Source organism: Notolepis coatsorum (assembly GCF_963971535.1).
Source record: "Notolepis coatsorum genome assembly, chromosome: 6".
Taxonomy (NCBI): Eukaryota; Metazoa; Chordata; class Actinopteri; order Aulopiformes; family Paralepididae; genus Notolepis; species Notolepis coatsorum.
This window is the reverse complement of record NC_140170.1, coordinates 67,560,240-67,573,003: the sequence shown is the minus strand read 5'-3', so window position 1 is coordinate 67,573,003 and position 12,764 is coordinate 67,560,240. Positions and strand designations below refer to the sequence as shown.

General features: G+C 48.6%; 1 protein-coding gene across 1 annotated transcript in view; it reads left to right on the top strand.

Moving 5' to 3' along the window:
* slc4a8 (solute carrier family 4 member 8) overlaps window positions 1-12,764 on the top strand; it is a gene marked incomplete at both ends in the record, with an annotated part of 112,502 nt that overhangs the window by 87,991 nt on the left and 11,747 nt on the right. Inside the window, 4 exons of the mRNA XM_084315607.1 lie at window positions 9,632-9,745; window positions 10,258-10,419; window positions 11,026-11,277; window positions 11,450-11,518. Coding sequence (XP_084171733.1) covers window positions 9,632-9,745; window positions 10,258-10,419; window positions 11,026-11,277; window positions 11,450-11,518 — 597 coding nt within the window. The remainder of the gene's footprint in view (window positions 1-9,631; window positions 9,746-10,257; window positions 10,420-11,025; window positions 11,278-11,449; window positions 11,519-12,764) is intronic.

The window sequence follows — 12,764 nt, the reverse complement described above, 5'->3', positions numbered from 1 at the left end:
AGAAATATGTCGCACTCGACGGTATAGCGCCAAACTCTGACAATTCAGTTATTAATTCGCACGCGGTCTCAATGCTCTATTTGGGGCCAAACAGGCCATACTTCACCGCACGTTGTATCGTGGGTGAGGCTTCAACTTATTGGGTAACTCTACTTCTGTATTCACCTGCGCCATATTTATATGCACGGCGAACAATCTAGTGCCAACCTCATTTCTGTCTCGTATTCCTGGGCAAGGCCGGGCATGTACAGACATGTCTTGACGGTGGCCTTGAACCTGACTCTGGAGGCATGGCCCCGGCGCCTGTGGACCGCTGTCCAATAGGAGAATGAAATATTATGGTCTGGTCTAGGCTAAAGGGATATTCCGTGTATATGTACAAGGAATATACAAGGGATATCAAACGATATACAAATACTATGCAATATATATCAATCAATAAATATATATATTCGGTTTAATCTGATCCTTTGTAACAGCCGCCTCCTAATTAGTCCCACCTAATTAGCTAAGCAGAGACAGATTAACCGCACTGTCCACTACTCAATGTCTGTTGTGAGGGGTCGGACAGTTCACAAAGTCATGGGGTCATGGTCGTCATCGATAGTATCGGGGAGCCTTGGCAGTTCTATTAGCCTCGCCACGGGTCGGGTGTAGATCCGTCCTTGGACGAGCACTTCGGCTGCTCGGACCTTTCCGTCGGCACCGGTGATCACTTTGCTTACGCGGCCAGCCGGCCACATAGCTCGGGGTAGTGACTGGTCGATAATCATGACGACTGTTCCTTCTGTCAAATTGTCTCTCTCTTTCACCCATTTCTGGCGGGTCTGTAGAGACGGTAGATAGTGGAGTAGGAAGCTGTTCCAAAACTTGTCAGCCAATACTTGACTGTACCTCCACATTCTTCGGCCGTTCGCTTCTTCAGGCCTGTACATTGTCTGTGGTAGCGCGGGGTCCAGCCGCCCCATCAAGAGTGTGTTGGGGGTGACTGGGTCGACATCTGCTACATCACTTGAGACGTAACCGAGGGGCTTTGAGTTCAATACTCCCTCGATCTCCGTGAGGACTGTCATTAAGACTTCTTCCGCCACGGTCTGTGCCCCAAGCACGGCGTACAGGGCTGTCTTTATTGAACGTACTTCTCGTTCCCAAGTTCCACCGAAGTGAGGTGCGTTCGGGGGATTAAACTGGAAGTCAATCTGGGATGGAGCGAGGTGGGTCTTAAGTTCTGGGCCCATAGCTTGGAAGCTCTCTCTCAGCTCTCTTTCTCCGCCTTTGAAGTTTGTCCCGTGATCAGACAATAATATAGACGGTTTGCCTTTCCGCAATGTGAATCTTCGGAAGGCCATAAGGAATGAGTCTGTGCTCATGGTTGGAAGGAGTTCTATATGCATCGCTCGGGTGGTCATGCATTTGAATACAATACCCCACCGCTTCTCGGTTCCTCTTCCTTTCTTTATATACAGCGGGCCGAAACAGTCCATACCGGTGGAGTGAAAAGGCTTGTTGCCGAGTCGGAGGCGACAGGGAGGTAGGTCAGCCATCCGGGGTATACTGGGCTGCGCTCGCCACTTACGACAGTCTAGACGGGTTCGCTGGAAGCGCCGCACTGCTTCTCTCCCTTGCAGTATCCAATAACGACGTCTGATCTCCGCGAAGACTCTCTCTGCCCCGGCGTGATGCACATCCTCGTCGTATTTCTTTATGATCAGCTCTGTGACCTTGTGTCTGCTGTTTAAGACTATCGGGTACTTGACGTCATCCGGTAAGTCTGGAGCTCTCCGCAGACGACCACCCACTCTGATGAGACCATGGGCGTCGCTCTCGGGGGCTAGGTGGAGCAGTCTGCTGTCTGATGGGACGGGCTTTGCTCCCTGTAGACAGTCTAGCTCATCGGGGAACGAGTCTCTCTGGGCTCGTTGTAGGAGAAGAAGTTCTGCTTCTTTGTAGTCAGCTGCTGTAATGTCAGTAGTGAGCTGAACCTCTGGGTGGTGCCACAGGAATGTCTTTAGCTGCGCACTCTCTAGGGTGAGGCAATCGTCTATGTCGGGGTCTGTGGAGACGAGTGTGTTCAATCCACAGAACATAGATTTCTTGTTTTCGGCCTCCTCTTTACTCGCTTCCCGTGGGGTGGGTGTAGGCCACTCTTCTTCCGGGAGCTTGAGGAACTCTGGCCCGTCACTGTATAGGTTGTGACGGGTGAGGTCATCCAGGGACATTCCCCGGGTGATGACGTCAGCTGGGTTGTGTTTTGTGTCCACATACCTCCAGCTTGCTACTTCTGTTAAATCTTGAATCTCTGTGACTCTGACTCCCACGAAGACCTTGTATCTGCACGAATCAGACCGGATCCATGTGAGTACTGTCGTGGAGTCTGACCACAAGATTGTTCTTTGCACCGGAATGGTGAGTTCACGTTGGATTAACGTGGCGAGTTGCGCTCCTGCTAGGGCTGCGCAGAGCTCTAGACGCGGGATAGATTGTTGCTTTCGTGGGGCTATTCTTGAGCGAGCCAGGATGAAAGCAGTATGTATTTCTCCTCCCTCCTCTCGGGCACGCAAGTAGGCCACCGAACCGTAGGCTACTTCGGAGGCGTCGCTGAAGACGTGCAGGTCCATCTGGCACGTCTCCGGCCTCACTGTGGGTGGGAAGTAGCTGCGGCGTATGTTGACACCTGGGAGTGAGCTGAGTTCCGTCTCCCACTCTCTCCATGTGGATGCAAGGTGTTCGGGTATGGGGTCGTCCCAGCCCTGGTCCTTGTCCCATAACGCTCTTACAATCATCTTTGCCCTGGTGGTGTAAGGTAGAATACATCCCAACGGGTCATATTGTCTGGCGAGTGTTCTGTATACACTCCGTCTGGTGGTCGGTAGTGCAGTCGTGTGTTTATAATGGAGCGAGTCTGTTTTGAAGCGCCAGACTAGTCCTAATGTCATTTCTTGGGCTTCTCCTGGGATGGTCGCCATCCAGGTCTCGCTGCTTGCTGCCTTGTCCTCGGGGGAGAGGCTGCGCAATACTTGCGGGTCGCTGCTGGCCCACTGCCTGAGATCAAAGCCGCCTTTGATCAGGGAGGCGCGGAGCTTGAGTAGAAGGGCCTCGGCTTCTTCTGGCGTCGAGACGCTTTGCAGACAGTTGTCCACGTAGAAACTATTTCCTACACTTTGTCGGACCTCTTCATCAGCTGCTGGGTCCTCTGCGACGTGCTTTTGCAGTGCAAACGTAGCACAGCATGGGCTGCATGTGGTTCCGAAAGGGAGGACTTCCCATTGATAGATGGCTGGTTGCTCATCCCCGATCCTCTCTCTCCATAGGAACCGCAGCAGGGGCTTGTCCTCCTCCACTAGTCTCACCTGCAGGAACATCCCTTTGATGTCGCCGCTGATGGCCACCTTGTCTTGGCGGAAACGTAGTAACACGCCTAGTAGAGAGGGGCCGAGTGTTGGGCCGGGCAAGAGCTCTTTATTCAGATTTTGTGATCCGATCTGGTAGCTGCAGTTGAACACAATACGATCCTTGCCGTTGTGGTGGACTTTGTGGTGCGGCACGTACCATGATTCGGTCGTCTGATCGGCCTCTTTAATGTCAATTTTCTTTATGTGTCCCGCTGTGATTAGCTTGTTAATCTCAGCGCGGTACACCGTCTCTTGAGCGGGGTCTCTGGCTAGGCGCCGCTCTGTGTTCAATAGATACCGCTCCGTCGCTTCTTTTGGGGCGTGGAAGGTAGGCATACCCTCTCGCCTCAGGAGTGGAGTTGCGTATCTCATCACTCCGTTGACTTTGACTCTCTTTGTCCCCTGCTCGAGGAGGGCTATAGCGTAAATGTCTTCCTTGGAACGAATGTCTTTCTTTTCGTTCTTAAAGGGCATTGTCTCTAGTGTCCATAGCCTCTCGACATGCTGTAGGAGGGTGGTGTCTTCTTCTGTCACTCTGGAGTGGAGGCAGTTAGTGGCTGCTGTTCGGTTAAGAGACTTAGCGAGGGGGCCTTGTAATGTCCATCCTAGGCGGGTCTCGACTGCTGCAGGACAGCCTCTGGGCCCTGTGTGGACCCGGTCTATCGGGACGATGAGGTCTGCATGGTCGGAGCCTATCAGCAGGGTCGGGGTGGCACCGTCTATGAGCGGTATAGGTAGTTGACGCAGGTGCACATATTTATCCATCAGCTTGGCGATGGGGTAGGTGTACTGCGACTAGGGGTGGGACGATACATCGATCCAGATCGATACATCGATGTAATTATCAACAATCGAATCGGATCGATGCGATGTAATAAGATCGATTCATATCGATACTCTTATTTTGAAAATCCTGTGGCGAGTCTCATATCCGCCCAAGAACAACAGCAGTAGCTCCGTGTGTGTAGACGTTACAGCATAGCATTCTCCCTTTCTGTGTGTGTGTGTGCGCGCGTCTTTGGAAAGACCAGATGAGGTCAGAGGAGTTTGATGTTTAAATGTTATTTAAACATAAACAATATAATACATAATAAATGTAGGCCTATACATGATCATGCAACATCAACAAATTGTTGTAGGAACAGTTTGGGAGAGGGAGGTTGTGAGTTTTGAGTTCCAAAAAATGTAGCTTAAAGTTTAAAGCTCAATATATAAAAACGTGGCACTTTACAGTGAACATGAGGTCTATTTGTATTAAAAACAATAGATTGATTTTCCTTTAAATGTCTGGAAGAGCTCAAAAATACAAATGTCAAATGATATTTTCATTACCTTTTTTTTGTTGATCTAAATGTTACTGATTGTGTTAAATGGGCATATGATATCATCTCATATCGATTGCAGGCACCTGAATCTAATCGTATCGTATTGTATCGTGAGAGACTTTGTGATATCGGCAAATATCGTATCGTTGTCCAAAGAATCGATATCGTATCGTATCATGATGAAACTGGTGATTCCCACCCCTAACTGCGACAGGCCTATTTCTTGGCTGGTGAAAGCATTAGTAATCCTATACCGTCTCTCTGGCTGCCCGCTTGCTGCGATAGTGAAGGAGACATTCTCGCCCTTTATCGTCTTTAGATCTCTTCTTATTGTCCGAATCGTCATCTGGTTTTCGCTCCCCCGCAGCCCCAGCTGGGCCGCAGCGGACGCGAGGAGAAGGGTCTTCTCTGACCCGTCGTCAAGGACGGCGTAAGTGTCCATGACCTTATCTTGGTAACTCAGTGTTACGCGGACCACCTTTAAGAGCACCCGGGCGCCCCCGCTGCTGGCGGGGTCAATGTACATAACACTTGCCTTTGTGCTGCTTGAGGGTGCAGGCTTTCTTCTGTTACTGTCGTGTAGGACATCTAGGTGGGCTCCGTCACACCGATTACACCTCTTCTTTAAGCGGCAAGCGGCTGCCATGTGACTGCGCGCACATCGGTAACAGCGTCGGTTGGACTTTATCCATTGACTCACCTCGTCGGCGGTCATCTTCTTGAACGTGTCACATTGTGACAACCAGTGTTCCTTTTTGCAGTACGGGCACACCATCTTCCACTTCTCTTTCATCGAGGGGGTACTGTGGTTCTTGCTGCTCGGTACTGATTCTGATTGGTGCATGACGGTCACCAATCTTCGGCCATCGTTTGCTCTCCTAGGTCCCTCTCTGGAGCTTGGGGTGCTCCGCATGAACGTATCCAACCGTAGGCTGTTGACTTCTCTCGCCAGGAAGTCGGCTAGGTCTAGGAGGGATGGCTCGGGACCGTTAGGATCACGGTGGTCTCTTTGCCGCCTGAAGCGCTCTTGTCGGGCGGGCGGAAGCTTCTCTAAAATCCTCTCGACATTAGAGTTTGCGTACAGTTCGTGCATACCCTTTTCTCTTTGCGCCCCCAGCATCCCTACCAGGGATTGTACCTTGATAGACAGGTCATCTAGTGAGCGATTGTCTGTGGCTGGGGGTAGGCGGTCAATATGCCTTATCTCTTGTATTACGTAGTCCCATATGCGTCCATATCTTTGGTCGAGTGCTGCTAGAGCCGCTGTGTATGGGGTAGTAGAGGTGGCATAGGCCAGCGCTATATTGTGCGCTCGGGGCACCTTGAGGTGCTTCAGTAGGATAGCATACTTGTACGGTTCATCAGCTACATCGGACATCATTGTCTCTAAGCACATTCGTAGCTCCGTGTACTGTGCTCTGTTCTCGTGGGTGAAGTCCGGAAACGTCGGTGTGCCAATGTATGATGCCATGGATGGCTGGCACATCGGTGAGCATTGGAAGAGAGGCCTCCTAGGCGAGTCTCCTCTTACGCCTCTTGGTGGGCTGGTACCTGCTGGGTACCATGGCCCGCGTATCCAGGTGCTGTTCCTCGGGGCTGGTCGTGCGTCAAGCTCACCCGTGAATTGAGTCGGGGGTCTGTAGCGCAGAGCCGCGGGGGTAGAGCCTGGGCTGTACTGGACCTCCTGGTCCTGTGGAGTACTGTGTTGCTGTCGGGCTTGACTCTCCTCCTCTCCCTCTTCTTCTTCCTCTGGCAGGTCCTCTAGATCCTGTAGTCGTCTATTTAGCCTCTCCGCGGTGTAGACCGTTTCTTCCTTGTAGCTGGGTCTCACTTGGACCGGTCGGGGAAGGGGTTCGGAGGGGGGTATAGGCTCTCTCTGGTGGTCGGGCTCAGGGTCGCTTGATCGGGTAGGGGAGGGTGCCCTTGACCCTTGTCTTGACGAGGCCCTGGAACCCCGTGCGGAGGGAGGGGGTGTTGCCCTGGTGATCAGCTGCTCCATTATCTGCGCTTGTAATCGGTCGCGCTCAGCTTCGCGCTTGGTGAGAGCGAGGTCGCGCTCTGCTTCTCTTTGGGCACCGGCAGCGGCGCGCTGGGCTTCGGCGGCGGCGCGCTGGGCTTCGGCCCGGTCCCTTACCATATTCTCTTCCGTCTGAAGGCGTCTAATCTCTAGACGTATACGATCTTCGTCGCTTCGTTGCTGCGCCTGAAGGCGTTCTCTTTCCATGGAAGAATGTTCGCGCTCACTAAGCGTCTGTGCTTGGAGTCGATCGCGCTCTGTTGAGGCTGCTAGGCTGGCGAGGAATGCCTGTGCCAGCATCTTGTCCGCCTCGCTGGGGGAAGACGCTGGTTGAGGTGATCCGCTCCTGGCAGTACTCGTTGGAGATCTGTTCTCCTGTGGCGAGTCCTGGAGATCCATCTCCGGGGTGCTCTCCTCTTCTTGTAGCGGGTAGAGTTCCATCCCTGGAGAGCTGTCTTTATCCTGGAGCTCTCCGGGGACTACTTCTTCGGTCTTGGCGGGGGGTAAAGTCATGTCGGGTCCCTCCTGGTCCCTACCGTGAGCTTGGTCAGTTACGTTAGAACCCACTAGGGCCTCTATTGGCGGGGTAGCCTGGTCGATAGGGTCGGACATAATTTTACTATCTACTTTTTCCGCGTTTACCGTCTGTAGAAAGCTAGGTAGTATATTGGCAACGTAATCCTCTAAGTACTGAGGTGTCTGCCGTCTACGCTGCGGGCGATCTACTTTAGGAGAACCGTTTTGTGGAGTGTTCATCATAGGCCATGTCAATATTAATACCACTATATTAATATTACACTAGTTACCCTCCGGCTCGAAGGACCAATTGTAACTGAGGGGTACAATTCCCTGACTGTATTGATAAGTATGGTATCATTAAACCACTACCGCTTTATGTACTTTAATTACTGGCCATACAGTACATGATATATAAATATGATGAACACTTCCCACAATGAATCGGTTCCACACAAAGTGGTAATTAAGTATTTATTGCAGCAAAAGGTACATAATATACTTCTCTATTTTACTTTGGATGCGCTTATAAGGCAAAGGAATGTGCGTAGGCAAATCAATAATGAATGTCCATTCTCTGGTTACGCAGGAGGTAATTATACAACCTGAATCTTAGGGAATTATATCTATGGTACACTAGTAATATATAGCGGGAGATACTGGAAGGGTCCCCCCGGTTGTAAGCCAGCAGGGGTAGAGGATCTGTCGGTAGTAGAGAGTCTGGTCAACGATGACTAAGGAGACTCCAAGTACAGGAGACGGTGCAATAGTCTCTTGATCCACAGACGAATACAGCTGTTCTCCGTAGACTGTAGCTCCACAGTGAAGAAAGCTAGCCGGCCTCAGGCTCTCTGAGGCGCAGACTCGACGTGGCTCCTCACAGGGTAAATCCCACACGTGTAGGCGTCGGCGATTCTCCGCTCCATAAATCACAGGACCAAAACAAATATAATCCAGCCGCAAAGGGCTATGTAGTCGTCGGGTAGATTAATCCAGTGTACATGTCCACACGGTTCTCGTCTAGGTCTCCTCGGGTGAAAGCGCCATGAAAGCAGCCCAGCCTGGATAAGCACTCTAGCTGGTACGAGGAAGCGTTGGTGATGCTGGTCACTGTAGAACTTTAGCCGCACGATACACTATACACAAATAGACTATTACTGACTTAATAGAAATATGTCGCACTCGACGGTATAGCGCCAAACTCTCGCACTCGACGGTATAGCGCCAAACTCTGACAATTCAGTTATTAATTCGCACGCGGTCTCAATGCTCTATTTGGGGCCAAACAGGCCATACTTCACCGCACGTTGTATCGTGGGTGAGGCTTCAACTTATTGGGTAACTCTACTTCTGTATTCACCTGCGCCATATTTATATGCACGGCGAACAATCTAGTGCCAACCTCATTTCTGTCTCGTATTCCTGGGCAAGGCCGGGCATGTACAGACATGTCTTGACGGTGGCCTTGAACCTGACTCTGGAGGCATGGCCCCGGCGCCTGTGGACCGCTGTCCAATAGGAGAATGAAATATTATGGTCTGGTCTAGGCTAAAGGGATATTCCGTGTATATGTACAAGGAATATACAAGGGATATCAAACGATATACAAATACTATGCAATATATATCAATCAATAAATATATATATTCGGTTTAATCTGATCCTTTGTAACACTAAGGGTCAGTGGCATTGTTTGTCAAATAGTATCGAGCTTGAGTATTACACTCTGAGTGCATAGATAGTAGTATAAGAATAGTAGCGTAGTATTAGGGTACATAATAGTAAAAAGGTTAGAGGTTTAGTATTTATTTATTTTCTTAAATGTTTCCCCTTTCAGATATTATTGTTTGAAGAGCATGATAGCAGGCTAAGCTAAGACTTTTACTATTTATTTGAAATAGGAACTTCACTTCATCAGCAACCACAGATCTACTCTACGACAAGCGCAAATCCACAATAGCTGCAACCTGTTTGCAATAGGCCACTCCCATTACCATGATGTCCCCTTTTAGCCAATCGTCATGAACACGCACACAGACCATCACACACACACGCACGCACGCACACACACACACACACACACACACACACACACACACACACACACACACACACACACACACACACACACACACTTGACCACCATGCCCAATTCCAGCCTCCTAGGGCGAAACCTGTGGTCACTAAAAGGTGAGGAAATGTTTATGGACCAACCGACCGACCGACAGAGTGACCTATAGAGCTGCTGGTCGCAGCTAAAAGATTATATTCGACTATATAAGAGTACCTTTGAAACTTGTACTCCTATAGTCTGATATATCCACTGTGATTGAACAGAAATGCAGAAGTTTAGGACTGTGCTTGTGTCGTGCTGTGTGTAGGTGCGGTCCATGATCAGTGACTTTGCGGTCTTCCTGACCATCATTATAATGGTTGGACTGGACTACGCCATCGGAGTACCCTCGCAGAAGCTGCAGGTGCCCAGCAAGTTCCAGGTAAATGGATATGGATCTCTCTTTGATCTCAGTAACTATGGTAACACAGAGAGGACGCAATTGAGTTATCCGTTTGTACCGGATCAAAGTAGTCCGAATATATATATTGAGTGGGCCAACTGTTTACGGAGTTACTGGAGTATGTCTTGTTTTCTTTTTACATGTAGTTTTTACTTCTTCTTCTATGGTAATTTGTAGCCTGAAAAGTAGTACAGGTGTGACAGCTGTATATTAGAGGGGCAATCTTCTTCACCTTAACCCTTTCACTACCACACTACAAAGGGTTAACCCTTTCACTACCACACTAACCCTTTCACTACCACACTACAGATGGTTAACTGTGTGTGTGTGTGTGTGTGTGTGTGTGTGTGTGTGTGTGTGTGTGTGTGTGTGTGTGTGTGTGTGTGTGTGTGTGTGTGTGTGTGTGTGTGTGTGTGTGTGTGTGTGTGTGTGTGTGTGTGTGTGTGTGTGTGTGTGTGTGTGTGTGTGTGTGTGCGTGTGTGTTCCTCCAGCCTACCAGGGATGACCGTGGTTGGCTGATCAACCCTATAGGGCGGAACCCGTGGTGGACGGTCCTGGCCGCCTCCATCCCTGCTCTGCTCTGCACCATCCTCATCTTCATGGACCAGCAGATCACTGCCGTCATCATCAACCGCAAAGAGCACAAGCTGCTGGTCAGAACACATCATGGAAATGGCGTTGATATGAGACAGGATGTGTCGATATTAGACAGAATGTGTTGATAATAGATCTGTTGATATTAGACAGGATGTGTTGATATTAGACAAGATGTATCGATATTAGACAGGAAGTGTCGATATTAGACAGGATGTGTCGATATTAGACAGGAAGTGTTGAATTAGACAGGATGTGTCGATATAAGACAGGAAGTGTTGAATTAGACAGGAAGTGTTCTCCTAACTAAACACATACAGATGTTGTGTTTATTTTTATTTTTTTACACACCCGTTTAACACAGTGTGTGTTCTTTTTAAGAATGTTCAGAATGTACCTTGCTTACGTTTGGCCTCTATAGAGACCCTTTCAGCAGAGTTCCGTTACTAGAGGAACAGCTTGGGTTTAGTTCCTGTCAGCTAATTGCGTTAGCCAAAACATCGGGAGCATGTCTATGTTCCCCGGGTCCTATGTTCCCCGGTAGCGATAGATAGTCAACCACACTGCAGAAGGTTAACCCTTTCACTTCCACACTACAGAAGGTTAACCCTTTCACTTCCACACTACAGAAGGTTAACCGTTTCACTTTCCCCTCCCCCCTGCAGAAGGGCTGCGGGTACCACCTGGACCTGCTGGTGGTGGGGGTGATGCTGGCCGTGTGCTCCATCATGGGCCTGCCCTGGTTCGTGGCGGCGACCGTCCTCTCCATCTCCCACGTCAACAGCCTGAAGCTGGAGTCGGAGAGCTCCGCCCCCGGGGAGCAGCCCCGCTTCCTGGGCATCCGGGAGCAGCGGCTCACCGGCCTGATGATCTTCCTGCTCATGGGCTGCTCCGTCTTCATGACCGGGGCCCTGCAGGTCAGTTCACTTCACATGCCGCTTAGGCTATGTGAGGCGCCGCTGCTGCCCCCTGCTGGCCGATGAGGCGTACTACTACTGTGGAATGTGATCCTTGAAATGTGTGATTTCTTTTCTTGAGTGTTTTGTCTGTTAAAATTCAGCTCATCGATCACCATTTTCTGTCTTCCAGTTCATTCCTATGCCAGTGTTGTACGGCGTCTTCCTCTACATGGGAGCCTCCTCACTGAAAGGCATACAGGTACAATGTGCTTCTCATATGGTAGATATTACTGAACACAGAGACCCCTGTTCGTGCCAGTACTAGGAGTGCAGAGGTATTTGATATTGTACATGCTGATAGGAGTGTAGAGGTATTTGATATTGTACATGATGATAGGAGTGTAGAGGTATTTGATATTGTACATGATGATAGGAGTGTAGAGGTATTTGATATTGTACATGATGATACAGAGTGTAGAGGTATTTGATATTGTACATGATGATAAGAGTGTAGAGGTATTTGATATTGTACATGATGATAGGAGTGTAGAGGTATTTGATATTGTTCCTGGTGTGGGAGTGCAAGAAGGATGAGACAGCAGACGTGGCAGTTCTTCCCTTTACTTCCCAACATACATTTACATACATACTACATAGAGTGCAGAGACGTTCGACCTTAGAAGTAGTAGTGACAGCTGACAGCTGACAGTTGACATATGTAAACAATAAAACACACTCCCCATTTCCCAGAATCCCGAGTCTTAAAGGAGCCCTTTTCTTCCCCTGCGAATGTATATATATTTTTTAGGATCTCTTTCTCTTAAACAGTAGTGTATATTGTGAATATGTCTTGTATGTCATAAATGTCTTGATGAAACAGTACTGTATATCTGTATGTCATGTATGTCATAAATGTCTTGATGAATTGAAAATGGGGGAACCTGATGTAAACAAGACGAAAGTATTTTTCTGGTCTGCATCCCCTTAACAATTGTTTGTATTGAGCCGTACTGTATTGCAGGGGTTCCCAAACTTTTCAGGCCGGGACCCAGAAAATAAGGCGTCAGAGAGCCGCGGCCCAATGCACATTGTCAGGCATTTTTTTTTCTTTTTTTTTGCCAGGCGACTGATTTATTAAGCCAAATATCACTTCAATCCTATTAAGTTAGTTCAAGTTAGTTATTTATTTATATGTGCTATTTATGAGAGGGCTAACTTGTTGCAAAATAATAATGATAATAATAATAATAGCCTCATTAAAATACTATTGTTGCTTTGGTTGTTTTCAGCGTTTTATGTGCATAATCTGTTATTTAGTTTGAAATGTTCGTTGAAATAAGTAGATTTTTCGTTTTTGTTTATTTATTAAGTTAATATAAAACCATATAGTCACATTTTAGAATACAATAGAATAGAATTTTAGAATACAACTAGAAACACTGTCCTGGCCTGCTTCTAAGTTCAGTGGCATGAAAAAAATAAAATAAAAAAAAATAAAAATAAAA